The sequence below is a fragment of the Oncorhynchus mykiss genome, chromosome 11 (assembly GCF_013265735.2).
Source record: "Oncorhynchus mykiss isolate Arlee chromosome 11, USDA_OmykA_1.1, whole genome shotgun sequence".
Taxonomy (NCBI): domain Eukaryota; kingdom Metazoa; phylum Chordata; class Actinopteri; order Salmoniformes; family Salmonidae; genus Oncorhynchus; species Oncorhynchus mykiss.
In genome coordinates, this window is record NC_048575.1 from 49,986,341 (window position 1) to 50,013,698 (window position 27,358).

At 42.5% G+C, this 27,358-nt stretch overlaps 2 protein-coding genes across 7 annotated transcripts; one reads left to right on the forward strand and one right to left on the reverse strand.

The window, feature by feature from the left end:
• The first annotated feature begins 565 nt into the window (after positions 1 to 565).
• Positions 566 to 11,874, forward strand: LOC110535848 (mitochondrial-processing peptidase subunit alpha). The gene is made up of 13 exons (XM_021621172.2): positions 566 to 612; positions 7,617 to 7,819; positions 7,925 to 8,004; positions 8,150 to 8,232; positions 8,410 to 8,504; positions 8,673 to 8,773; positions 8,954 to 9,217; positions 9,313 to 9,405; positions 9,527 to 9,645; positions 9,729 to 9,819; positions 11,093 to 11,155; positions 11,257 to 11,401; positions 11,557 to 11,874. The coding sequence occupies exons 1-13, from the start codon at positions 566 to 568 to the stop codon at positions 11,724 to 11,726; spliced, it is 1,554 nt and encodes a 517-aa protein (XP_021476847.1). The 3' UTR covers positions 11,727 to 11,874.
• Positions 11,875 to 15,281: 3,407 nt separating this feature from the next.
• Positions 15,282 to 22,896, reverse strand: LOC110535850 (phosphatidylinositol polyphosphate 5-phosphatase type IV). Of its 6 annotated transcripts, none has more exons than XM_036935671.1 (11): positions 22,575 to 22,896; positions 20,214 to 21,106; positions 19,182 to 19,305; positions 18,952 to 19,064; positions 18,748 to 18,872; positions 18,408 to 18,527; positions 18,174 to 18,281; positions 17,842 to 18,003; positions 17,576 to 17,691; positions 17,305 to 17,441; positions 15,282 to 17,124 (listed from the first exon to the last, which is right to left on the reverse strand). In XM_036935671.1, exons 2-11 carry the CDS (start codon positions 21,050 to 21,052, stop codon positions 16,992 to 16,994), a joined length of 1,977 nt encoding a protein of 658 aa, XP_036791566.1. In that variant the 5' UTR covers positions 21,053 to 21,106; positions 22,575 to 22,896; the 3' UTR covers positions 15,282 to 16,991. The 6 variants fall into 6 exon arrangements, with proteins under 6 accessions (XP_036791566.1, XP_021476849.1, XP_021476848.1 ...); XM_021621174.2 differs by lacking the exon at positions 22,575 to 22,896 and adding an exon at positions 21,711 to 22,529 and having other exon boundaries at positions 20,214 to 21,123; XM_021621173.2 differs by lacking the exon at positions 22,575 to 22,896 and adding an exon at positions 21,711 to 22,526.
• Between the last annotated feature and the right edge of the window lie 4,462 nt (positions 22,897 to 27,358).

A 27,358-nucleotide genomic window follows, 5' to 3' on the forward strand; every position in this document is an offset into this window, starting at 1 on the left:
ATTTGTTTGGAGTTATTGCTGTCAAAGGAGGGTCAACCAGTTATTAAATCCAAGGGTTCACAATACTGGTACAGATCTACTAAAAATCCTAGTCATATATGTTTCAGTAAGTTTGGATTTTTAGCATTTATAACAATGGTTATCAACTGTACTGCAGGGATAATTGAGGTTGTGGTGGCACCTGCAGAGAGGTATTTGGGGAGAGGTATTTGGGAGTGTGAGTTATAGGGTGTGGTGGTGTCCCTTCCTTTCAGATTGTTGGCCTGAGGTAGGACTAAATGTTTTATATTAACAAGGCAAGTCAATTAAGAACTATTAAGAATGGTAGTGTTATTTTTTGTGTTTGATGTTTTGTGTTTGATGATTTTCTGTATTATTTTTTTCCCAGCAAAGTATAAGGGATTTGTACTCCAGTCTAGTAGATGGCGGTAACGCAACATTTATTGAATGCCAACAGCCGTTAAACCTCATCGAAGAAAAAAGACAAGGAGGAAGAAGAATAAGAAGGAAAATAAAGTGTTTTGAAATAGCATCCGGTTGAAATAGTGGTCAAAGAGAATTCAAGATGGCGGCGCACATGTCGCATTGTAGAAGTTGGGGCCGTGTTCAGAGGTAATAGTCAGAGTTTAGTACTTGCAAAAATAAAATACCGTAATATTTTATATTCACGTTTATCCTAAAGCATTTGAATTGACTTTACTGAAATATGTATTTTCGTGATCAGCTAGCGCGCAAGCAAGCCGTGTAACTGATTGTTTGTTTGACTTAATCTATGTTGTGGAAAGCTATATAGCATTATTGACAGTGGCGTTATATGCATGCGAGTACAGTCGTGATTTCCTCTTTAGCTAGCTAACTAGGTAGCTGACGTACACTGTCACTGGCAACTTGGATTTCTGGACAAACACACTTTGGCATCATCAATAGTTAGCATATGGTGCTACCTAGCTCTTTTTATAAGCTAACTACTACCTTTAGAGTCTATTGACAATAGTATCTTCTGGTCGTGGAAGTTTTAAGGTCCACTATAATTTCTCGGTTATTTCCTGATTACAAAATTCTAGTAGTTCGCCTATGTTCAGTTAATATAACAAAACAATCAAGTATAGTGTAGAGAATCATTGGACCATCTAAACCACTGAAATATTTTCCATTACCAAAAATATTGTATTTTCAGGTGTTTGAAGCTGGTGTACAAAACTAATAGTAAAAGATGCATAAACGAAAGTAAGAACAGGATGCATAGAAATCGCACACACAAAACATATACAGCTTCTTAGAGTTCCTTTTGATGATAATTACATTTTATTTTTAAGTTTATTATTATTATTTTTTGTATTTTACCCCCATTTTCATGATATATGAAGGTCAAGTCATGAGTCGCTAGAGTGCGATGGCCAAAACCTCCCCGAACCCGGATGATGCTGGGCCAATTGTGCGTCGCCCTATGGGACTCTCGGTCACGGCCGGTTGTGAGACAGCCTGGGAACGAACCCGGGTCTGTAGTGACACCTCAAGCACTGTGATGCAGTGCCTTAGACCTCTGTGCCACTCGGTAGGCCGAGAATTCCATCTCTATGTTTACGGGAAAAGGGGCATACATATAGTCTCCAAATATCTCAACACAACTCTCTGATGGAGTTGAGGGGAGACTACTGTGGGCTGACTGGAGCTCTGATATCACATAAAATGAAGTTATCAAAAATTATGGATTTCAGCACCCAAGGAATAGCCCACCGTATGGATGGTGTGATGCAATTGGGGAGCCTTCGGAGGCCCTCAGAGGCCAAATTGAACTCCGTACGGCATCGCAGTGGGCCTCTCAATTTTTTTTGTAACAATGTAGAGAGCTCCGTATAGGTCTGCATTGACTTGATTGGTTGACGGTAGGTGAGGGCGGGAGGTCCTGTATAAACACTAACTCCCTTGACAAATTCCTTCACAACAGCTCTGTGCTGCTCTGCAAAACGCAAGACTGCAAAACACAAGACTGCAAAACACAACAAGTATGAATGCCCTGACTTCTGCAGAGGCCACATCACTGTACGGCCAATGCAGACAACGGATTGACCATGCAGCGTCTTTAAGATACAACTGGTCCACGGACCCCAACCGATCCAAATGTAGCATGTATCGGTCAGATAATCGTTTCAAACTTTATCAATAGCAGATCTACTAAAACATTTAGCTCATTACTTTCTTTCTACCTTTCAAAAATACCTCATATTTTGTGGCACCTCCAGTGTAGAACTAAGCATGTAACTGTTGACATTTGTTTTGCATGCTGAACAAGATCAACTCCAGGCAATATTACTATCCTAGTCAAACTGCGCACTGATTTAAACAATCAGTGTAAATATATACAGGGTAAAGTTGATCATTTCATAACGACGACAGCAATCACGTTGCAAGGCACACTGCATGGCCAAAGCAGGAGCTCCCTAAACTTCCAAATGGTCAAAACCATTAGATTTTGAGGTGGGGTGAAATCCGAAGTTGTGCTTTATATTTGTTGGAGATGTCATAGCTAATTTGTAAACTAAAAAAAATGATGCGTTACTAGCCCAAACAGTTAATCTGCAAAAATGATACGTTAATTAGTGGGCGACGGTTATTTCTGAAGTGGGGGGACAAAAAACAGGCTACATTGCACTCCCCTCCCCAAATCTGATATTGGTAGTTGGGTGGTAGATGCCAAGTCTCCCTCATGGCCCATGTGCCTACATTGTACATACACCATAAACATGCAACATTCACACACACACATACACCATATATACAGTTGAAGTCAGAAGTTTACATACACCTTAGCCAAATACATTTAAACTCAGCTTTTCACAATTCCTGATATTTAATCTGAGTACAAATTCCCTGTCTGAGGTCAGTTAGGATCACCGCTTTATTTTAAGAATGTGAACTGTCAGAATAATAGTAGAGAGAATGATTTATTTCAGCTTTTATTTCTTTCATCACATTCCCAGTGGGTCAGAAGTTTACATACACTCAATTAGTATTAGCTAGCATTGCCTTTAAATTGTTTAACTTTGGTCACACGTTTTGGGTAGCCTTCCACAAATTTCCCACAATAAGTTGGGTGAATTTTGGCCCATTCCTCCAGACAGAGCTGGTGTAACTGAGTCAGGTTTGTAGGCCTCCTTGCTCGATACACACTTTTTCAGTTCTGCCCACAAATTTTCCATAGGATTGAGGTCAGGGCTTTGTGATGGCCACTCCAATACCTTGACTTTGTTGTCCTTAAGCCATTTTGCCACAACTTTGGAAGTATGCTTGTGGTCATTGTCCATTTGGAAGACCTATTTGTGACCAAGCTTTAACTTCCTGACTGATGTCTTGAGATGTTGCTTCAATATATCCACATGATGCCGTCTATTTTGTGAAGTGTACCAGTCCCTCCTGCAGCAAAGCACCCCCACAACATGATGCTGCCACCCCCGTGCTTCACGGTTGGGATGGTGTTCTTCAACTTACAAGCCGCCCCCTTTTTCCTCCAAACATAATGACGGTCATTATTGCGAAACAGTTATATTTTTGTTTCATCAGACCAGAAGACATTTCTCCAAAATGTACGATCTTTGTCCCCATGTGCAGTTGCAAACCATAGTCTGTCTTTTTTATGGTAGTTTTGGAGCAGTGGCTTCTTCCTTGCTGAGTGGTCTTTCAGGTTATGTTGATATAGGACTCATTTTACTGTGGATATACAGTGCCTTGCGAAAGTATTCGGCCCCCTTGAACTTTGCGACCTTTTGCCACATTTCAGGCTTCAAACATAACGATATAAAACTTTTTGTTTGTGAAGAATCAACAACAAGTGGGACACAATCATGAAGTGGAACGACATTTATTGGATATTTCAAACTTTTTTAACAAATAAAAAACTGAAAAATTGGGCGTGCAAAATTATTCAGCCCCCTTAAGTTAATACTTTGTAGCGCCACCTTTTGCTGCGATTACAGCTGTAAGTCGCTTGGGGTATGTCTCTATCAGTTTTGCACATCGAGAGACTGAAATTTTTTCCCATTCCTCCTTGCAAAACAGCTCGAGCTCAGTGAGGTTGGATGGAGAGCATTTGTGAACAGCAGTTTTCAGTTCTTTCCACAGATTCTCGATTGGATTCAGGTCTGGACTTTGACTTGGCCATTCTAACACCTGGATATGTTTATTTTTGAACCATTCCATTGTAGATTTTGCTTTATGGTTTGGATCATTGTCTTGTTGGAAGACAAATCTCCGTCCCAGTCTCAGGTCTTTTGCAGACTCCATCAGGTTTTCTTCCAGAATGGTCCTGTATTTGGCTCCATCCATCTTCCCATCAATGTTAACGATCTTCCCTGTCCCTGCTGAAGAAAAGCAGGCCCAAACCATGATGCTGCCCCCACCATGTTTGACAGTGGGGATGGTGTGTTCAGCTGTGTTGCTTTTACGCCAAACATAACGTTTTGCATTGTTGCCAAAAAGTTCAATTTTGGTTTCATCTGACCAGAGCACCTTCTTCCACATGTTTGGTGTGTCTCCCAGGTGGCTTGTGGCAAACTTTAAACAACACTTTTTATGGATATCTTTAAGAAATGGCTTTCTTCTTGCCACTCTTCCATAAAGGCCAGATTTGTGCAATATACGACTGATTGTTGTCCTATGGACAGAGTCTCCCACCTCAGCTGTAGATCTCTGCAGTTCATCCAGAGTGATCATGGGCCTCTTGGCTGCATCTCTGATCAGTATTCTCCTTGTATGAGCTGAAAGTTTAGAGGGACGGCCAGGTCTTGGTAGATTTGCAGTGGTCTGATACTCCTTCCATTTCAATATTATCGCTTGCACAGTGCTCCTTGGGATGTTTAAAGCTTGGGAAATCTTTTTGTATCCAAATCCGGCTTTAAACTTCTTCACAACAGTATCTCGGACCTGCCTGGTGTGTTCCTTGTTCTTCATGATGCTCTCTGCGCTTTTAACGGACCTCTGAGACTATCACAGTGCAGGTGCATTTATACAGAGACTTGATTACACACAGGTGGATTGTATTTATCATCATTAGTCATTTAGGTCAACATTGGATCATTCAGAGATCCTCACTGAACTTCTGGAGAGAGTTTGCTGCACTGAAAGTAAAGGGGCTGAATAATTTTGCACGCCCAATTTTTCAGTTTTTGATTTGTTAAAAAAGTTTGAAATATCCAATAAATGTCATTCCACTTCATGATTGTGTCCCACTTGTTGTTGATTCTTCACAAAAAAATACAGTTTTATATCTTTATGTTTGAAGCCTGAAATGTGGCAAAAGGTCACGAAATTCAAGGGGGCCGAATACTTTCGCAAGGCACTGTAGATACTTTTGTACCTGTTTCCTCCAGCATCTTCACAAAGTCCTTTGCTGTTGTTCTGGGATTGGTTTGCACTTTTCGCACCAAAGTGCGTTCATTTCTAGGAGACAGAACGCATCTCCTTCCTGAGCGGTATACCGACTGCGTGGTCCCATGGTGTTTATACTTGCGTACTATTGTTTGTATCAAAAGCTTCTAAAGCCATGACATAATTTTCTGGTATTTTCCAAGCTCTTTAAAGGCACAGTCAACTTAGTGTATGTAAACTTCTGACCCACTGGAATTGTGATGCAGTGAAATAATCTGTCTGTAAACAATTGTTGGAAAAATGACTTGTCATGCACAAAGTAGATGTCCTAACCAACTTGCCAAAACTATAGTTTGTTTTCAAGAAATTTGTGGAGTGGTTGAAAAACTAGTTTTATTGACTCCAACCTAAGTGTATGTAAACTTCTGACTTCAACTGTATATATTATCATTTACACTTGCACAGACAGATCCAGCTCAGAGGCCCAGCTCATGAGCAGCAGATTGTAATTTAGAATGAAAAAATGGTTTAAGTTTCAAGCTTTAATGTCACGTGTTAGCTATTTAGCAGACTTATGGCTTGGTGATAGAAGCTATTCAGGAGCCTGTTGGTGTCAGACTTGATGTACCGCTTGCCATGCAGAAACTGAGAGAAGTCTGTGGCTTGAGTGGCTGGAGTTTGTAATGATTTTCCTTCCTTTCACAGCCTTAATGTAACAAATGTTAGATCATCGGACCAAATCGCATTGATTAGTTCTCTAATCAAACTGAATGGCATATATTCGTTTTGAGTGGTCTTTAAAGGGAATGATGCACATCCCTAGCATTTACACATAACATTGTCCTGCCGGCTACAACAGTACTAAAACCTGTTAGAACAGTATACAGTAAGTGTATATTTTACATCTGATATTGTTTTGATGTGATGAAAGTAAAGGGCTGTATCTTTCTACAACTGTACCGCAATTGAGAATCGATTCGCGGTTAGATAGAGTATTTGGCTGTTTTGGCTACCAGAGCCGGTCTACCTCTGAAAATAGCATAAGGTCCTTGGACCTAATGGACTAACGGTAACGTTAGGCTCCTTAAGAGTATATATTGGGCTAGGTGCTACCTAGAACATGTGGGAAGGTGAATCCGGTACTTAGGTGTGACTTCAGTTCCCCTGACTGTCAAGACATGCTGTTGTTGATTGCCACAATCCATAAACTAACCTAAACCTGGCCTCTTTTCTAATCTTGGTGTGACATTTGTTTCCTCACTCGTCTCTAATATATATGGTCTAAAACGCCAAACGGTCTCTACAAGTCAGGATGTTGAATACATCTAATTTGAATTTACTCTGTTGTCTGACCATTTCGTCCTTATTCGGGTGGAAATGGGAGACAAAATATCCACACGAAAGTAATATTAACTGACCTAAAACGAGGATCTCTGTGTGTGGCTATCCCGATTTGTCTGCTTATCAACTAAAGCTGGACATTACATGATTTTTAAACTACTTGGGATCCACAACACATTTCTGAGATTGCAGGTGAATTGTTTAATTGTAGGCGCCAACTAAAACGTCTTAGGTCGCAGAATGGGAGCGGGAGAAGGACGTGCGATTATGGGTCTTTCGCTCTCCCGGTCCGCATTTTAGGTCCAGATAAACATAATTCTGACATGCTAGATATTTTGCGTCTTATCTTTTGTGCAATTTGTCCTCTGTTGCTTGGCTACAACCTCAAAGAAGGGGTAATGATGACACTTCTTAAAGCCACAGGCACCACGACTCATCTGGAAATGTATAAAACCGGGATGGGAGGCAATGTGAGCAAATTTGTGTAATATGAGCACACCAGTCGCAGACTTCAGGATGACAAGATTATGCTGACAATTCGCATAATGTTGGTGCTCCCAAGATGTGAAGATTTGTTTTTCGTGTAATGTATGCCTAGTTAAAGGCACAAAACGTAAGTTTTGCAGGTGTTTACATAGTTTTGCGCATGTGTCAGGTCATCGTAATCTCAACGGCAGTACTGACGTTCTAAAAAATTGGGTACATTATATTTTCCTGTGGATATTTTTCTTACATTTCTGCCTGAATAAAACAACTACAAGAGTAAGTTCAAATGTAATGTTGTTCATCATTTTGGCTTGTAAAGAAATGTATGTTTTTGCAGTCCTTTAATTCAGACTGGATTGCAGAAATCTGGGATTACAGTCTGATTTATTTAGGCACATTTAAACCTTACATCTTTGCATTTACAGGTTTGGAATTGCAGTATATAGAAAGTACAGCAGTGGCAGCAGATATCCAAATATCTCCCTCTCTGCACCGTTACCAGGGATCCCTAAACCAGTGTTTGCATCCGTTGACGGGCATGAGCAATGCGAGACTAAAATCACTACTTTGGAAAATGGCCTTAAAGTAGCATCTCAAAACAAGTTTGGTCAATTCTGCACTGTTGGAAGTAAGTTGAATATAATTGATATTTTCTTATTCTATTTCAGAAAGTCTCCATTGCTGCATAATCAATAAAGTATGAACGAATGATGATTTGCTTCTCTCCTTCCAGTTTTAGTGAATTCAGGATCCAGACATGAGACAAAATACCCCAGTGGAATTGCACACTTTTTGGAGAAACTGGCCTTTTCTGTAAGTGTCATCTGCTTTGAGACGGCTTGTGCAAGAGATGTTCCACCGTTTTGCCTCAGTCTTGTCACTGTTGTAGCATAAGCAAATCGATGGCCATGTTTTTGTTTATGGGAAACGATGAATGTACGTGTGTGTGCGTCTTCAGTCCACAGCCCAGTATGGCAGTAAAGACGAAATTCTTCTCACACTTGAAAAACATGGAGGGATCTGTGACTGCCAAACGTCCAGGTATGAATCATTTCCTTTTGGCTTCAATGTCCAGGCACAGTATGTTTTCTCTCTGACTGGCGGAAAGGTATAGGAACTATAGTCATGGTACTCTTTATCCCTTTCAGTGTTGTACTGCTTTGGAAGGGGATGAAGCTCTTCAGTCAGTTTGTGTGACGCCTAAGGTTTTATTCACAGAGACACAACCATGTATGCCGTCTCTGCCGAGGTGAAGGGACTGGACACGGTAGTCAGCCTGCTCTCTGATGCTGTATTGCAGCCACGCCTGCTAGGTGAGTCAACACTCTGAGTGACAGGTCTGTCTGTCGTCATGTTTGACGTCTCCTTCAATGATTTGGGGAAAATGTTGACTTAATTGAATTGTCTACGAAAGTAAGACTAGTAAACGTTTTTTGTGGGAGTATATTTTCTTCTTCGATGGCTTTGCTTCTGGTTACTAGATGAGGAGATTGAGATGACTAGGATGGCAGTGCGCTTTGAGCTGGAGGATCTGAACATGAGGCCTGACCCTGAACCTTTACTGACAGAGATGATCCACGCAGTGAGTCGTGCTATTGATTGATACTCAGAAATTATTCTTGAGCTGCACGACGTCTATTGTTGCACCGTTACTAATTTACTTTGGCCCCACCTCTGCAGTGAGCCTAGATCAATTGCGCCATTTTTGGACAAATTCGTATGATGATACATAACGTTTCACAACACTTACTCTGTGAACTAGGCAGCATATCGGGGGAACACTGTTGGGTTGCCTCGCTTCTGTCCAGTAGACAACGTGGAGAAGATTGACAAGAAGCTGCTACATACGTACCTGCGGAGCTACTACTGCCCAGAGCGTATGGTGCTAGCCGGTGTGGGTATCGAACATGAACAACTGGTGTCCTGCGCCAGGAAATATCTGCTGGATGTGAAGCCAGTATGGGGAGCCAGTACGCCTACCAATGTCGACCTGTCTGTGGCACAGTACACTGGTGGAATCGTAAGGGTAAGAGCAGGGGGGAAAAAATCCCTTTCCTTCCTTCCTTTTTCCTTGTTTATTTTACTAAATCAGAATGTAAATCTCTGTTTTGATCCTCTCAGATGGATAAGGATATGTCAGATGTGAGCCTTGGCCCCACTCCCATCCCTGAGCTCACCCACATCATGATTGGCCTGGAGAGCTGCTCGTTCCTGGTGGGTGCTCACTGTGATTGGTTGGTGTGGAGGATCTCCCGCCCACTTGCTTGAACTGTCTATCTAGCTCTATCTAGGCTATCCTGTATCTGGATGTTATTATACATATTTTGTGATACAGGAGGAGGACTTCATCCCATTTGCCGTCCTCAACATGATGATGGGTGGAGGCGGGTCCTTCTCAGCGGGGGGTCCTGGGAAAGGCATGTTCACTCGGCTTTACCTGAACGTGCTCAACAGGTAAGCAGGATACATCCTTCTCAATTCTAATGAAAGTAATTACGATTGTATATTTTTTAAATTCATTTTTTAAAAATCTACAGGCATCATTGGATGTACAATGCCACCTCATACCATCACAGTTATGAGGACAGCGGCCTGCTGTGTATCCATGCCAGTGCAGACCCCAGACAGGTAGGGAGAGGAGATTCAGGAGGGGCAGGACTTTACACTGTAGTTTAAAGGGCTAATACTAAGCCGCCATATGCTCGGAATATAATATCTGTTAAAAATAAAACATTTTTGTTATGTCTTTTAAAATTAATAATTTGGTGGTTGCTTATATTTGTCAAATTTCACACATTTACATGCACTCAGTGGCCAGTTTATAATGTATACCCATCTAGTTTTGTGTCTGACCCCCCTTTGCCTCCAGAACAGCCGGAATTCTTTGGGGCATGGACAAGTTGCTCAATTGGTATCAAGGGACCTAACGTGTGCCAGGAAAACATTCCCCACATTACACCACCGCCACCAGACTGGGGCCATGGACATGTACTGCTTATGCCAAATCCTGACTGCCATCAGCATGACTCAACAGCAAGCAACTGAAATTTGTTGGCCTAGGCAATATTTTTCCACTCAATTGTCCAGTGTTGGGGATTGTGTGCCCACTGGAGCTGCTTCTTTAGGAGTGGGACCTGGTGTGGTTGTCTGCTGCAATAGACACGGACTAACGAGTTGTGTGTTCCGAGATACCGTTCTGTACACTAATGTTGAACTGCGGCGTTATTTGCCTGTTGGTGGCCCGCCATTCTCATTTGACCTCTCAACAAGCTGTTTTCGCCGACAAGATTTCCGCTGACTGGGTGTTTGTTTTGTCGTACCATTCTCGGTAAACCCTAGACAGTGTCGTGCATGAAAAGCCAGGAGGCTGGCCGTTTCTGAGATGCTTGAACTGGCGCGGCTGGCACCGACAATCATACCACACTCAGTGTCTTAGGTCACTCGTTCTGCCCGTCTAGCATTCAATTGAACAGTAACTGAATGCCTCAATGCTGGGCTCTGACTGCTTTATATAGCAACCACGTGACTGTTTGTAGGAGCGACCCATTTTTGTGAATGGGGTGGTGTACCTAATAAACTGGCCATTGAGGGTGTGAGAATTGGATGTGGGTTTTTTTGCACATCCCAACTCTCTGAGACACCCTCAGAGTGGGGCCAGGGTCTGTCATTATCAATGGCGACCCTGGCGCAATTAGGGTTAAGTGCCTTTCTCAAGGGCAGATTGACAGATTTTGCACCTTGTCGGCTCAGATTGTTAGTTAGAATCCTTATGTTACTGGCCCAATAACCTTTAGGCTATCTGGCGCCCCTGGATTTGACTTTTGTATGATGTGTGTTCTCTTGACGTTGTGAAAGTGCTGCCATTCCAAAGTTGTTGATTACAACATCTTGCTTTGTCAAGGTTCGGGAAATGGTGGAGATTATAACCAGAGAGTTTATTCAGATGGCTGGGACAGCAGGAGAGGTAAGGGTTGTCACAAAAGCCATTTTAAAATGACAAAGATTTCTGAACTTGGAACTCTCTCTTTGAACTTCCAAACGTTGCATCTCTCTTTCTGTGCTCAGATGGAGTTGGCGAGAGCGAAGACGCAGCTCAAGTCCATGCTGATGATGAACCTGGAGTCGCGGCCGGTTATCTTTGAGGATGTCGGCCGACAGGTTCTAGCCACAGGGAAGAGGAAGCTGCCACACGAGCTGTGTGACCTCATCAGTGAGTAGTAGTGCCCTGGGTCATAATAGTGGATATTGATATCCTCAAGCCCAGAATGAAACATTGGTGTCCGACAATCTGCAGGGAAATGACAAATCATGACTCTCATGGCAGATCAGTAGTTCTTTATGCTGACTTTTCACTCCTCTTTCCAGGTAACATTACAGCAAGTGATATCAAGAGGGTCACAACCAAGATGCTGCGCAGCAAGCCAGCAGTAGCAGCGCTAGGAGACTTGACTGAGATGCCCTCCTATGAGCACATCCAAGCTGCCCTGTCCAGCAAGGACGGACGCCTGCCTCGCATGTACCGCCTCTTCCGATAGACCTCCCTGCGTTTACCCTGACATCAATGTATATATATACTGGACACTGACCTACACTACCGGTCAAAAGTTTTAGAACACCTACTCATTCAAGGGTTTTTATTTAAAATGTTTTCTACATTGCAGAATAATAGTGAAGACAAACTATGAAGTAAAACATATGGAATCATGTAATAACCCAAAAAGTGTTACAAAAAATAGCCACCCTTTGCCTGGAAGACGGCTTTGCACACTCTTGGCATTCTCTCAACCAGCTTCATCTGGAATGCTTTTCCAATAGTCTGGAAGGAGTTCCCACATATGCTGAGCACTTGTTGGCTGCTTTTCCTTCACTCTGCGGTCCGACTCATCCCAAACCATCTCAATTTGGTTGAGGTCGTGGGATTGTGGAGGCCAGGTCATCTGAGGCAGCACTCATTACTCTCCTTGGTAAAATAGCCCTTACACAGCCTGGAGGTGTGTTGGGTCATTGTCCTGTTTAAAAACAAATGATAGTCCCATTAAGCCCAAATCAGATGGGATGGTGTATTGCTGCAGAATGCTGTGGTATCCGTGCTGGTTAAGTGTGCCTTGAATTCTAAATAAATCATAGACCGTGCCACCAGCAAAGCACCCCCACACAATCACACCTCCTCCTCCATGTTTCAAGATGGGAACCACACATGCGGAGATCATCCGTTCACCCACCCGGTGTGTCACAAAGACACAGCCGTAGGAACCAAAAATCTCAAATTTGGACTCCAGACCAAAGGACAAATTTCCACCGGTCTAATGTCTATTGCTAGAGTTTCTTGGCCCAACCAAGTCTCTTCTTCTTATTGGTGTCCTTTAGTAGTGGTTTATTTGAAACAATTTGACCATGAAGGCCTGATTCACGCAGTCTTCTCTGAACAGTTGATGTCTGTTACTTGAACTCTGAAGCATTTATTTGGGCTGCAATTTCTGAGGCTGGTAACTAATGAACTTATCCTCTGCAGCAGAGGTAACTCTGGGTCTTCCTTTCCTGTGGCGGTCCTCATGAGAGCCAGTTTCATCATAACGCTTGAAGGTTTTTGCGACTGCACTTGAATAAACTTTTTGAAGTTCTTCAAATGTTCCGGATTGACTGACCTTCATGTCTTAAAGTAATGATGGACTGTTGTTTCTCTTTGCTTATTTGAGCTGTTCTTGCCATAATATGGACTTGGTCTTTTACCAAATAGGGCTATCTTCTGTATACCCCCCTACCTTGTCACAACACAACTGATTAGCTAAAATGCATTAAGAAGGAAAAGATTCCACAAATGTACTTTTTAAGGCACACCTGTTAATTGAAATGCATTTCAGGTGACCACTTCATGAAGTTGGTTGAGAGAATGTGCAAAGCTGTCAAGGCAAAGGGTGGCTATATTTATTTTGGTTACTACATGATTCCATATGTGTTATTTCATAGTTTTGATGTCTTCACTGTAATTCTACATTGTAGAAAGTAGTAAAAAGAAAAACCCTTGAATGAGTAGGTGTTCTAAAACTTTTGACCGGTATGGTACAATAATGTTCTCTCAATGGAGCTGTGCTAAGCACTGGGAGAGGATTAATGTTTGGATCTCCAACTGTAAAATAACATTTTTGAGTGAGGTGATTTTTAAAAAAAACTAAATGTTACACTGTGAGGATATACCCTGCTCTGCTTACCTGGAGCGTCTACACTTTCTTGCCAGAGGGAAGTTTTCATTTCCTTTTCACTATCCCACCTGACCCACGTTGGCTGGGATGGTTTGCATGCTTTTGGGTTTAATTCCAAGTATGTGTGAATGAATATGGCTCGAGAGTTACATTGCTGGATCTGTAGAGGGAGACCTACAAATTACCTTCGTGGTAAAAAGGAAAATAAAGGGTTGTGATTCTGTTTCCCGGCCTTCTGTTGGATAGCAAACAGGCCTGCTGGTTGCCCGACAGCGATGGACCTTCGGCGTATGAGTGTTGTTAACGATGCGTCGTTCCTGTAACAGCCAAAGATGTAACATGCGTTTCCCAAAACACCACACCGAGAGAATGTTCACGAAGTCCATCGTTGGAGCATGTCGATACAGTGATAGGATCAATAGAAAGGCTGTGCTGCTGAGGTTATCGGTGGTCACAGACAGATAAACATCTTGATCCTGTTCACGAAGTGACGTGGAGGGCCCCCCAAAAAAAGCATCTAATGACGCACCTAGTAGTTCTACGAGTGGTCTGAGGCAGTCGGTAAATAATGTGCGTTTTCAAATACAACTTCAGTAGCAAGGGTTTTGGGAAACTGCTCAGAGATTTAACAATGCTCCTACAAAGGCTCTAAAGATGAACTTAGCCTTAAGATACCTTTGGAAAACCGGGCCCTGGACTACACTGTATGTGTGAATGTCCTAGCAATGTCCTACTACACTGATGTTTGCACATTTAACACAGATACTTCCTTAAATTTGAGACACTTTCTAATGACATTTCAGAAGCTGGAGTCTCACCCAAGGCCTTGTCATCTTCAGCAGACGGTGACAATACTAAGAGAGACGTATCTGACTAACTGCAAGCACTTCTGTCAAAATGTCCCTTACACATATGGCTGAGTTGGTCACCTGTGTACAGCAGAGATAAGATGTTTGGATTAGTGTCACCAACATTGAGGCTGTTTCTTGAAGATAGGTACACATTGATTTCCACTTATCCAGACTGAAATTAGACCTACTGTATGATGCTGTGTAGTTATAGTATTGTCAGTATTCTAAGCTATATTCTTTCATTCAACCCACTATATCACTGTTTTGACATCTGTGTATACAGAGTGTACAAAATATTAAGAACACCATCCTAATTAGGTTTCACCCCCCCTACAAGGTGTTGAAAGTGTTCCACAGGGATGCTGGCCCCATGTTGACTCCAATGCTTCCCACAATTGTCAACTTGGCTGGATGTCTTTTGAGTGGGGAACCATTCTTGATACACGGGAAACTGTTGCGCTTGGAAAACCCAGCAGCATGCCAGTTTTTGACACACTCAAACCGGTACACCTGGCACCTACTACCATATCCCGTTCAAAGGCACTTAAATATTTTGTCTTGCCCATTCGCCCTCTGAATGGCACGCATACTCAATCCATGTCTCGATTGCCTCAAGGCTTAAAAATACTTCAACCTGTCCCCTTCATCTCCAGACTGATTGAAGCAGATTTAACAGGTGATAGTAGCTTTCACCTGGGCAGTATGTCATGGAAAGAGCAGGTGTTCCTAATGTGTTGTACACTCAATGTATATCGTACTGTGTGTGTGTGTGAGCTGATATCCTTTCAGGTGCCAGAGAAATCTTTCCATTTTTTTCTCATTTCCAAAACTATATCGTGGTATGTGTCTTCTCTACATTGTAATCATGTATTTAGCTTTTTTCACTTAGTTTCAGAATACTGCCACAATCCTAAATTTAAAACCAAGGTTTCTCTGCGTCCTTGAAAGTGAAAATAATGAATGTGATGACCCATATGTGTATCTGTATTCAGCCCAATTGGAGATTTGTTTCTGGTAAATTACAAATTATTGCCATGAATTAGCATTTATAAAGCAATTATACTGCCCTTCTTTGAGGGATATTTAATGTCCACTTCAGATGACAGAAAACATTTGTTTCACAATCTCAAAAATAACACAGAAATAACATTCCAAACAGCTTATGTGATGTTACATCACAAATCATGTTATAAAAGACCCACAGATATGGAGTCCTGAGAAAAATCACAAATAAGATCACAGGCACTTGCCCTGAGCGTTAAAGTGAATGACAACTCATGATTCACCATTACACCAGAACCATTGATCTCCATGCAATGAATCCTCTTCCCCTCGTTAGCACAATACAGTACATGGAAAGTATTTGTTTTGATTAAGTTACATGAGTGTATTTAATTTAGTCACGACAGATGACATTAAGGCAATGAACCAGAGTTCAACCGCTCCAACACGATCCACATCACCATTGCAAAGGATGGTTCTGTATCCATTATGTGAGATATTAAACAATATGTTAATAAGCAAGATATTTCACAAATATCAATCACACATGTTTTTTTATACAATGCCAGAAAAGCCACCATGCCTTAATTCAATAAGCACCATACTTGCAGGAAATGTATGTTCATCAAGCAACATCAAAATAACTGAAATTCCCCTTAAATTTGATAGGGATAAGTCCATTTCTGTGAAATCATGGGTCAGTTTCTTTACTGGAGGAAATCCAAGAACACCCCAAAAGTTTGGTATTTCAGAGAAAGTGCTTTATACTGCTTAAGAGCTGTTTGATGAAAATGCATTGACAAGGCCTTTGAATACAGGTACACCAAGTAAAAAGTGACATTACATATGGACCATATCAACCTGGCTTGTTAAATAAATGTACAAAATAAAACCAAAAAAAAAAGAACGTATTAAGTACAGTATACTCAGAGCAACATCAGCCAACCAGCACACACGGGTGACTGATTGCCTTTCAATCTTCAATGTCAGGTTCCCCAGTTCAGTCTTGTTTATAAATAGACCAGTTTACTGCCGAGTCTGCAGACTGGAGTCTGTCTGAACTCAAGGTCCCTGCCTTCGAGAACAGCCCCTCAGCCCCCCCAAACCACATTAGTGACAGTTCCAAAAGCTCTCAGTAGGGGGCGCTCATGGATCAGCCTACGTGACTTCCATGGCTCACAGGGAGATTCTCAATTGGGCAAAAGTCCGTCCTCTCCTCCCTGACCCGGAAAGCGATAAGTGGTCGAGGAGAGTGTCAATTCGTTAGTAGGCGAACGGAGGAGTCTGCTCATTACTTACTTCAGCAGAGGTTCCACAATAGTATCCTGGGCTAGTGTTTTAATATCCACCACACCCCTTTTGAATCAGCTGTTGTTTTCTCAAAGGAGAAAAGTATGCACACATTTAAAAACTATACGCTACTTTTATCTAGAAAATGTCTCGCACAACTAGCTAAATTTGTATCCATTTACACATTTATTTGGAGATTCTACCCCTGTCAACGTTATTTGCCTGATAACACGCAAGTGGAGAACGAGAGTCATTTCATACAAGCACATTTGTTTCTACGTTTCCTCTCCTCGACTCTGCTCCTCGATTACCTTTGACCTTTTTTCAAAAGCAGGCGAGGATGCAAGGCCTCGGACAAAAACCAACAGATTCTCCCACAGACTGGGCTGGAAGTGGAAACACAAGACTGGTTCCCTTTGGTCCCTCATGGCTGGGTCAGATTGATTCTGATCCAGGTTCAGGAGATGGAGCAGATGGTGCTGCTGCCCTGGTCCTTCGTGGCTTCTCTCTTCTTCAGCTCTCTGGTGATCCTCCTCCTGATGCCCTCCAGGTACAGACTCCTGTCAAACTGGCCCGCTCCCAGAGGAATACTGAGAAACACGCCAGACAGTGAACAACAAATAAAGAGGGTTAACCAACTGTTCTAAATCTTGAGCTTTTCGTTGACCGCACTTTTGGACACCTATTACTACGAGAAAGGTTAATAGTGTTGGAGCTGAAAGCTGCAAATAGCTTGCTGCTGTAAAAAGAGAGGCAGGGGTGGGACTCACTTGTCTCTTCCAGGACGGAGTTTGACCTGGAACATGCCGATGACAGGCCGGTGGTCTGACGTCTTGATCATCGAACAGCTGGTGTACTTTATCACTTTGATGTCACCCACCTGCCTGTTCCTGAACAGTATTCTGTCCTAGAGCACACAGAGGAACAGTGAAATAAAACATTCCTTTTTTTGTGTGTGTGTGTTTAAAACAAGCCTATAAAATAAAGCAAAGAGGCCTGCTTGTATGAATGACACAGGGTATCGCTGACGGTGACACGTACTGTGTATGAGGGAGTTCTCTGCTTAGAGGTGGTGTCATACACGTCACAGCCAACGTCAAATTTGTAGGTGGGGAGGAACTGAATCAGTGCTTCCTGGAAGCCTTTAAAGATGGAACCTAGAACAGAGCATAACACGTGTACTCTATGTCAAGTATCTGTCACAGTGAGCGTGGTAACAATACATTGAGATATCATCCACAATCTAATACATGTAATATTTGCCTAAACCTCTAGCGTTAGAATGGTGTTGTTCCATGTAGACGTACCATCCTTCATTTCCTTGGAGAGTTGGTCATGGTGGAGAAGAGGACCCATGTCCACACCCTGGTTCTGGTTTAGAAGGGCCTCTACCTCCACACGGTCTTTACTCAGGCGGAAGTTAAAGTCCCCAAACCAAAAAACCTCATCAAACCGTGTTGTCACATCCGCTGAAAGACATAGTCATTATCAGTAACATGTACTTATTGAGCAGTTGTTCCATGAGGGAAACCACAGCATTTCTCCTCACATAATTAGGATGCTCTTCTAGATGTGACAGCAGTACTTCAATATAGTAGTAGTACTGAAATAAACAGCTCTGGTCTTTAAGAGTACTTACAGGATGTGGAGCGGTAAGGGTTGGTGTCTGGAAGAACTTTAGGCAGAGCAAGCGCTTCAACGATCTTGTTGTAGTCCAGAATCCTCTCGTACACTCTGGAATCTCCAGCTGGAACATAAGGACATTTATTAAATCACATAGTTAGCAGTGTGACTGTATCCAAAAAGATTTCCACTTCCTGTTTACATTCACATGTAATAGCATCAGCTCCTGAACAACAGAGGTGTCACTCACAGGTAAAATGGGAGGTGATGAAGAGGAAGGAAGTGCCAAAGAAGGTGAAGCCGATCCCCACGGCTCCTTTGGTTTTAATCTGAGACATGATGCGTGTTGTGACCGTGGCATGCTCCACTTCTGTTAGGAGGAGATGCGATGGTTACAGGGGCCAAATCAGATCACGTACTGTACACATAAAATGTGCAGTGGGTAGCCAGAGAGATCACCTTACAATGTTACCGCTCTTACAACATTTTAATTAGAGACAACCTTCTGAGATTTGTTGATGGGAAAGGACTGATTCACTCTCCTCTGAAAAAAAACCTGACAACTTGTAGTAGTGCCATTTGGGACGGACCTGAGCAGAACCAAATGAGGTCCCTCCTGACGAACACAGTGAGGTAGAGAACCCCGTGGGAGGCTGCGTAGAGCATGACGTAGTACGGCCCCAGAGTCTCCTGAAGACGGATCTCCCATTCCCTTCTGTGACACACACACACACACACAATATCAGCATAGAGTGCTGAAGACACAATTGATATAATGCAAAATGCTCTCATACACAGTCGTCCTATACCGGTCTGGACATCCCTCCTGGACTCCGATGATGTAAAAGTCTTGTGCAAATTCAGAGTCTGTCGGGAGCAACAGATCATCTAGGTTGTTTGGAAGTCCCTGAAAATGATACAGAAGCGGCCATTTAAAAAACATTTTTATCAAAGAGTGAGTGTAGAACTTGCGTACAGATATTCAGGCTCTAGGCCTAATGTTGAACAGTAGGAGTGGTCCCACCTTCTCTCCATGCATGTTCCATGTGGCTATGTAGATGCCAACTCTCCTCTCTGGGAAATAGCGGTCCAGCTCCTCAGCGCCCAGAAGGGCACCACTGCCCAGCACGCTGCCCTCCAGAAAACTCCTGGAACACAATGAGGAAATGAACACTTCATAACCGGAGGTATAGCAGCACGGTTTTCCCTGCTTGCTCTAACAAACAGTTCCTATTCTTGGCTACTTTGAACCAAACCCATTTCAAAATGTCTGGTAGGCTCCATTATACAAGTTAAGTAGAATACACACACAATTCAAAGAACGCTGGATATTGTTGGCGCTGAGGCACATTTCAAAACATAGGCTTCTTCCATAGCTGATAGTTGTCTGAAACATTTCAGATAAATCCCCCGATTCCTTGAACAGCTCCTTGCTGAGGCACAACATGTGTATTGAGACCCATCTTTGCACCCCAAAAGGTGGCAAAAGCTATGCTGATTCACACACTCCCACCTGACAATTTCTGCTGTCAGAGTGAGCACTTACATACCATAAGCCTCTGAGGCCTTCATTAAAGCAGCCAGTGTTGCTAGAGCACACACCAATGCTAATGCCCTAGCTGCAGATGTGCCACGGTAATAATTACAGCACAGTCTTCTTGGTTACAATTCACTGATGAACGTGACTGCTCACAATAAGTTACAATAGCTCAAATGCCCATCTGTAGTTCATGCAGAATATATTTAACTCAAGGCCCACCTCAAGTCTTACCATGAGATGTCATGTTCCACATCGCAGGAAGTACATGATTTTATCAATGAGATGGAGCATCACTTAAGCCCATCTTCATTTTAGAGCTGCATCAAACATTCAACGGATACTTTATACACTGTATTTAGATCATCTATTACAGTTTCAATGCCTTCAGAAAGCTATCAAGACTTATAGCACTCTGATACCGGTATGGTATCCAATACAGGTAGAGAAGGCTTCTACAGGACGTATCTGGTCAGTAATCTGGAGAGGATATCATGAGTGAGAGGCGTGTAGTCCTACCTGTTCCTGACGTCCCTGGGTCTGATGGGGTTCAACACGCTGAAGGTGGACTTCATGGAGTTGACAGAGGTGTTGTCCAACACCATGTTATCCAGAAGCCGGCTGTCGCTCAGGTTCCTGTGCAGGTGCAGCCTCTCAGGCCCAGCTCTCCCCGGCACAATGCCATAATCCACGCAATCCCTGTCAATCCGATTAGCCGTCCTTAAGGACTCCGACGCCAAGGTCTGCTCCAGAGCAGGAAGTGGACCCGATGGCTGTAAGGGAGAGAGGCGTACCTTAAAGGGCCTCCCCCGCTGCTCCACTGGGTCACCGTGGTGGTCGTGGGGCCTCCTCTCATACTCGGAGAGGCTCTGGCCCCTGGCTCTGAAGACAGGGGACCCTGTAGGAGTTAAGAGGGGTCCAACGATGGAGCCCTGTCCGTTCCTTAAGGTGGCAGCACCGCTCAAGGTGAACACACCTGTAACTGTCGAGTCCTCCTTAAGAGAGTCTGTGGAGGAACCAGTCTCAGCTGGGTCAGTCAGACTCTCCTGGCTGTGCTTAAGTCTTCTGCTTCTCACCTCCTCCATCGAACCGCTCTTCCCTCCCTTCGACAGTGCAGGGGGCTTGGGCAGCAGGGGCGGTCGCGGCTGGTAGAGACTGGGCTTGCTGCTTTGGTCTTGTACATCCTGAGGGAATTGCAGGGTGTCGATGAGCTTGGTGGGTTTGTTGTCCTCTGTAGAGGGGTTCACTGGCCTCTTGTCACTGCTAACTCCTGGATCCTTCCCACCAGGAGCTCCACGAGGTAACACTCCATCAGGCTGAGAGGGGCTGCTGTCCTCCCCATTCTCAGTCATCCTCATGCCAGGCTGCACCTTCTGTCAGATGTCTGTCAGTATCATGGCATGGAAGGTCATCTAGAAAACAATTATAGCTACTGTACTATTAATGAGAATGGATTGACAATATTTCTAATTATATGCATGATTGTTACACTAGCTAGCTAGACACTTGCTATGTTACTTATCTTACACAAGCAATGACGCTAGGTAGGTAACGAATTGATTAGCCCGACTAAGTTAGCTGCACATATGGTTGGCTCATGTTAGCTAGCTAAATTACTGGAAAAGAGAACTCCACAGACAAAAGAATAAACCTTAGTTACCTGTATATTTAACAGCTCAGTTGGCAGTAATGTTAACTGGATGCTAAAATTGCTAACTACTGTGATGACATGTAAAGCTAACTAGGTAGCACGTTTACGATAATGCTAGCTAGTTAGCTACATCATCGTAAACATGTGCTGCTAGAAAAGATAGGGCGCATAGTAAGCTGCTAACATTAGCTATATATCATTCAAATTCACATAACATTCGCTAGATAGCTAGCGCACTGGTGAAACGTTGTAGCCGCTAGCTCTGCTAGCTAATATTCTAACCTATGACAGAACGCTAGGAATATGGCAGTCTGGGAAAGACAAATGCATTAGACATGACACTACATTTAATCAACGTTCGATACCTGGGGAAAAGCGAAATCAAGTTTCGTCCATTACAACATTGTGAGAATATATCGTTAGAGCTAACGTTAACTAGCTAGCTAGCTATTTTTAGTTTAGCTCCCAACGCTAAACCAAACTTTCCACTTCTCTATGATCACTTGACATGGTTTTTCTTCTTCGTTGATGTTTATTGGCAGACTACATGCATAATGTGTATTGCCGCCACCTACTGTAAGGGGTAGTAAAAAAAATACCCCCAAAACAAATTAATAACTAATGACCAAAAACACTAACCAAATTCACGCTACTATCCTGTATAAAATAAAATAGACACTACTCCTTCGGTCGGATTTTAGATCCCTACACAGGCTCATTGAACCTCTTCATTCAGTACTACTTGTAACATTTCAGCTGTATAGTCCTGGAGATCCATAAATATATTTGCCGCCTTCACAATTATGTCTAACTTAGATTTGTGTATTCATTTGACTAGTACAATTTATCACTTGCGCTATAAAACGCAACTAAGTCCACCTTCTTCACTGTTAGTGTGTCGGGATCCGTCTCCTGCATGGCATTCACTGCAGACTGTGGGCCATCCACTACCATCTCATCTCACCTCTACTCACTCCTTCAGCTATTTTCACTGCCTCCACATAGGCGACCTGCTGGATAGCCCTGATCCTAGCTACTGCAATCTCATTCATCCTTACAGGACACACCGGGAACGTGATTCCCATCACAATAACAACATGCTTCATCGGACTCTTCAACTGCTACATAAAGTATTTATTACTTCGACAAACACTTGCCACGTGTCCAAACTTGTTAGAATTGTAACACTGCAGCGGCTTCTGTACAGTACATATGTTGTCACCGTATACCTCACATTTCCACGTTTGACATAAATCGGGTGAACCACTTAATCAAACCGATCGGCTTTGCTCCTTCTTTCCATCCATCATTTAATTCAAGAGACGTGCGTCTACCACTCCTGGGACGTTATCCCTTAACCCCACAGCCTCTATGTCAAACGAGACACGAGATGACACCTTTATCCGGAGCCCTACTCTGAAAATCACAGCTTTCCACGTCATACGTCAACATCTTGTAGAGCCACAGATCTTTCTCCTTTTGCGCTTTCGACACTCACGATATCAATATCATACCGCTCATTGCCACTCTGACCGATTCCACTCTACCCAAATCGTCGTTCACCATCTTCGAGACCGCAAACGAGAAAACAAAACACACGTTGCTTGCATTGTAGCGCCACCTACTGGTAACTAGTAATAGTAGTCGTACAACTACGCGAGCCACCCTGATCTCATGTCATGAGTTTACTGTACATAAATAGTTCGCTCATACAATTAGGATTTAGAATATTAAAATGGACATGAATGCTCTAAAAATGGTTTATTTCACAATAATTCGACATTACAAAGTATCAATGGCAGCCGATGCTGAATTATTTTACACAATTCACATACAAGAAAATAATCAACACAATATTAACTACAACTTTAAAATATATATATTTTGGAAAACCATCAGAGCTAAGGGTAAAACAGAAATGGCAGTCCACAGCTCGCTGGTTGAGCAGTCTAGTTCTATGAAAGTATAAAAGGTCAGCCATTTTGTTCAGACAATTGTTTACAGACAGATTATTTCACTTATAATTCACTGTATCACAATTCCAGTGGGTCAGAAGTTTACATACACTAAGTTGACTGTGCCTTTAAACAGCTTGGAAAATTCCAGAAAATTATGTCATGGCTTTATAAGCTTCTGATAGGCTAATTGACCTCATTTGAGTCAATTGGAGGTGTACCTGTGGATGTATTTCAAGGCCTACCTTCAAACTCAGTGCCTCTTTGCTTGACATCACGGGAAAATCAACAAAAAAATAACCTCAGAAAAACAATTGTAGACCTCCACAAGTCTGGTTCATCATTGGGAGCAATTTCCAAATGCCTGAAGGTACCGACATAACCTGAAAGGCCGCTCAGCAAGGAGGAAGCCACTGCTCCAAAACCACAATATAAAAACCCAGACTATGGTTTGCAACTGAGCATGGGGACAAAGATCGTACTTTTCGGAGAAATGTCCTCTGGTCTGATGAAACAAAAATAGAACTGTTGGGCCACATCGTTATGTTTGCAAGCCGAAGAACACCATCCCAACCGTGAAGCACTGGGGTGGCAACATGATATGGGTGATATGCTGCAAGAGGGACTGGTGCCCTTCACAAAATAGATTGTATCATGAGGAGGAAAATTCTGTGGATATATTGAAGCAACATCTCAAGACATCAGTCAGGAAGTTAAAGCTTGGTCGCAAATGGGTCTTCCAAATGGACAATGAGCATTTATTTAACTAGGCAAGAACAAATTCTTAATTTCAATGACGGCCTAGGAGCAGTGGGTTAACTGCCTGTTCAGGGGCAGAACGACAGATTTGTACCTTGTCAGCTCGGGGATATGAACTTGCAACCTTTCGGTTACTAGTCCAACGCTCTAACCACTAGGCTACCCTGCCGCCCCAAGCATACTTCCAAAGTTGTGGTAAAATGGCTTAAGGACAACAAAGTCAAGGTATTGGAGTGGCCATCACAAAACCCTGACCTCAATCCCATAGAAAATTTGTGGGCAGAACTGAAAAAAGTGTGTGAAAGCAAGGAGGCCTTACAAACCTGACTCAGTTACACCAGCTGTGTCAGGAGGAATGGGATAAAATTCACCCAACTTATTGTGGGAAGCTTGTGGAAGGCTACCTGAAATGTTTGACCCAAGTTAAACAATTTCAAGGCAATACTAGCAAATACCAATTGAGTGTATGTAAACTTCTGACCCACTGGGAATGTGAGGAAAGAAATACAAGCTGAAATAAATCATTCCCTCTACTACATTTCACATTCTTAAAATAAAGTGGTGTTCCTAACTGACCTAAGATAAGGAATTTGTATTCGGATTAAATGTCAGGAATTGTGAAAAACTGTGTTTAAATGTATTTGGCTAAGGTGTATGTAAACTTGACTGGGTGTGGTAACTCATATGTCTAAAGTTTAGTAAAGATGTTAGGTACAGTGGAACTCTTTATAAATGGAAGCATAGCAGTGTATCAACCTACAGTTGGGAAGTCGGAAGTTTACATACACCTTAGTCAAATACATTTGAGTTACCACACCCGGTCTCAGGGATGGTTGACTCTGGAAACTCCTTTGGTCTCTACTGTTAGGTACGTCAGCTTTGAGTTTTCTTGAACCTTATCTGTGGAACAATCTTCAAAATGTTCTTAAACGTGATCTTGTGGTGCCTCTAGGGGAATTCAGAAAGCTGATTAAAGACCTTATTACTGATGAATGTGTTTGTTTTTATGACCATATTTTTCTTTCTGCTTGCATTTAGTATTTGTATGTTGATGCGTGTATTTTCTGTTAATTATTTAATTCAGGGCTCATCTGTAAAAGAGACCTTGGTCTCAGTCAACCCCCTCGTAAAATATAGATTATATATATATATATATTTTATTTACAATAAAATAAATCAAAATAGACTTGTCTGTTTGTTCAATGTATTCACACATAGCTACTGTAGCCTATATTTATGTTGAAATGACTTATTGTTGTTTATTTTTTCCCAGTAAGCTCTTTGAGATTCTGTAATGAAAAGCATTATAAAAAGTTGTTAAGTAAAATATTTGTTGCAGCCAGAGACAACCTTTGCAATTGCACTTTTAACCAGAAGGTGTCATTATAGGGATGTGTACTGTAAATGCAGCAAGTGTGGCTACTTGATTCACAATAACATATGAAATACATCTGATTTAGCTCAATTATTGACTTGTACGTCATCTACACACATTCACATATCCCATTTCCAATGAAATAGTGGGTCGAGTGAAGAGAGCAGGTTTGCAGACTGTTGAGGCCATGATTATTCAGCATACGGTCGACGAGGCTATTTACCCAGAGTAAATACAAAGGCCATTTTCTGAGCTGTTTGAGAACTGCTAAGTTCCTGTGTTTACTCATGTTTAAAATTTTTATTGGCTCAATGATCCTGCAGCACAGAAGTGTTCTCCTGTGATTGAATCACGGTGCTTTATCTGAAATCCCAGCGAGCGCTCTGACATTGAGTCTCACCCTGGTAGAGAGCAGATGGATGCTGCAGCTGGCTTCATGCAACTCAGCTCGTGTTTGATATCGTCACCTTTTATGGCTCCCTCCTACAGTTGAAAGCGAGATGGCTAGGTTAGAGAGGACCTGGGAATCTTGACTAGAGAGGGTTCCATAATCCAGGGCATCTGTTCACTGTAAACAATGTTCTTTCATGACTGTAAGACTAAAAAGCCTCCCAATGATGTCACTCCATGATTATGAACTTCTGGATCATCTGTACCAGAGCTTATTACATATACACTAAAGATCTGGGGACCAGGTTACCTCATCTCCCCTACTGAGAATGATCCTTGCACAGTTCAAACATGTTTGAGAATACTACTTACACATAGCCTGTTGGTGTGGACCCAAAGGTCTCCCAAATAGGACTGTGTTCAGACATGCCTCTCTCTCCCAGTGTTTCCGACCCATTTTACAGAGCTGCTATATAGAGAGCCCTGGTGAAACTGGCAGCTGCATGTTGCAACAAGACTCTTGGTTAGGCGTGGGAATAAAAAATGATCTGGAAGCTCAAGGGACACGTATGCAGTTTAACCATGAAAAAGTAATCAGGGTCTGCTCACGGAAAAGGTTTTCCACAATGTCTGAATCTTCTGCATGCTGTATACTGTATGTACAGTGGCAAGAAAAAGTAGGTGAACCCTTTGGAAATACCTGGATTTCTGAATAAATTGGTCATAAAATTTGATCTGATCTTCATCTAGGTCACAACAACAGATAAACACAGTCTGCTTAAACTAATAACACACAAACAACTATACATTTTCATGTCTTTATTGAACACACAGTGTTAACACTCACAGTGCAGGGTGGGAAAAGTATGTATTAAACCCCTGGATTTAATAGCTGGTTGACCCTCCTTTGGCAGCAATAACCTCAACCAAACGTTTTCTGTAGTTGCGGATCAGACCTGCACAATTTTGGACTATTCCTCATTACAAAACTGTTTCAGTTCAGTAATATTCTTGGGATGTCTGGTGTGAACTGTTCTCTGAGGTCATGCCACAGCATCTCAATCGGGTTGAGGTCAGGACTCTGAATGGGCCACTCCAGAAGGCGTATTTTCGTCTGTTGAAGCCATTCTGTTGTTGATTTACTTCTGTGTTTTGGGTTGTTGTTCTGTTGCATCAACCAACTTTTGTTGAGCTTCAATTGGTGGACAGACAGCCTAACATTCTCCTGCAAAATGTCTTGATAAACTTGGGAATTCATTTTCCCATCGATGATAACAAGCTGTCCAGGCCCTGAAGCAGAAAAGCAGCCCCAAACCATGATGCTCCCTCCCTCCACCATAGTTTACAGTTGGGATGAGGTTTTGATGTTGGTGTGCTGTGCCTTTTTATCTCCACACATAGTATTGTGTGTTCCTTCCAAACAACTCAACTGTAGTTTCATCTGTCTACAGAATATTTTGCCAGTTGCGCTGTGGAACATCCAGGTGCACTTTTGCACTGTTTTTTTGGACAGCAGTGTATTCTTCCGTGGTGT

Coding starts and splice junctions, on each gene's coding strand:
- LOC110535850 (XM_036935671.1), bottom strand. CDS start 21,052: ATGAGGATGACTGAGAATGGGGAGGACAGCAGCCCCTCTCAGCCTGAT. Junction 19,065..19,181: donor GGAACATGCATGGAGAGAAG/GTGGGACCACTC, acceptor TATCATTTTCAG/GGACTTCCAAACAACCTAGA. Junction 17,442..17,575: donor AGAGAACTCCCTCATACACA/GTACGTGTCACC, acceptor TGTGTGCTCTAG/GACAGAATACTGTTCAGGAA.
- LOC110535848 (XM_021621172.2), top strand. CDS start 566: ATGGCGGCGCACATGTCGCATTGTAGAAGTTGGGGCCGTGTTCAGAG. Junction 8,233..8,409: donor TGTGACTGCCAAACGTCCAG/GTATGAATCATT, acceptor TTTTATTCACAG/AGACACAACCATGTATGCCG. Junction 9,218..9,312: donor ACACTGGTGGAATCGTAAGG/GTAAGAGCAGGG, acceptor TGATCCTCTCAG/ATGGATAAGGATATGTCAGA.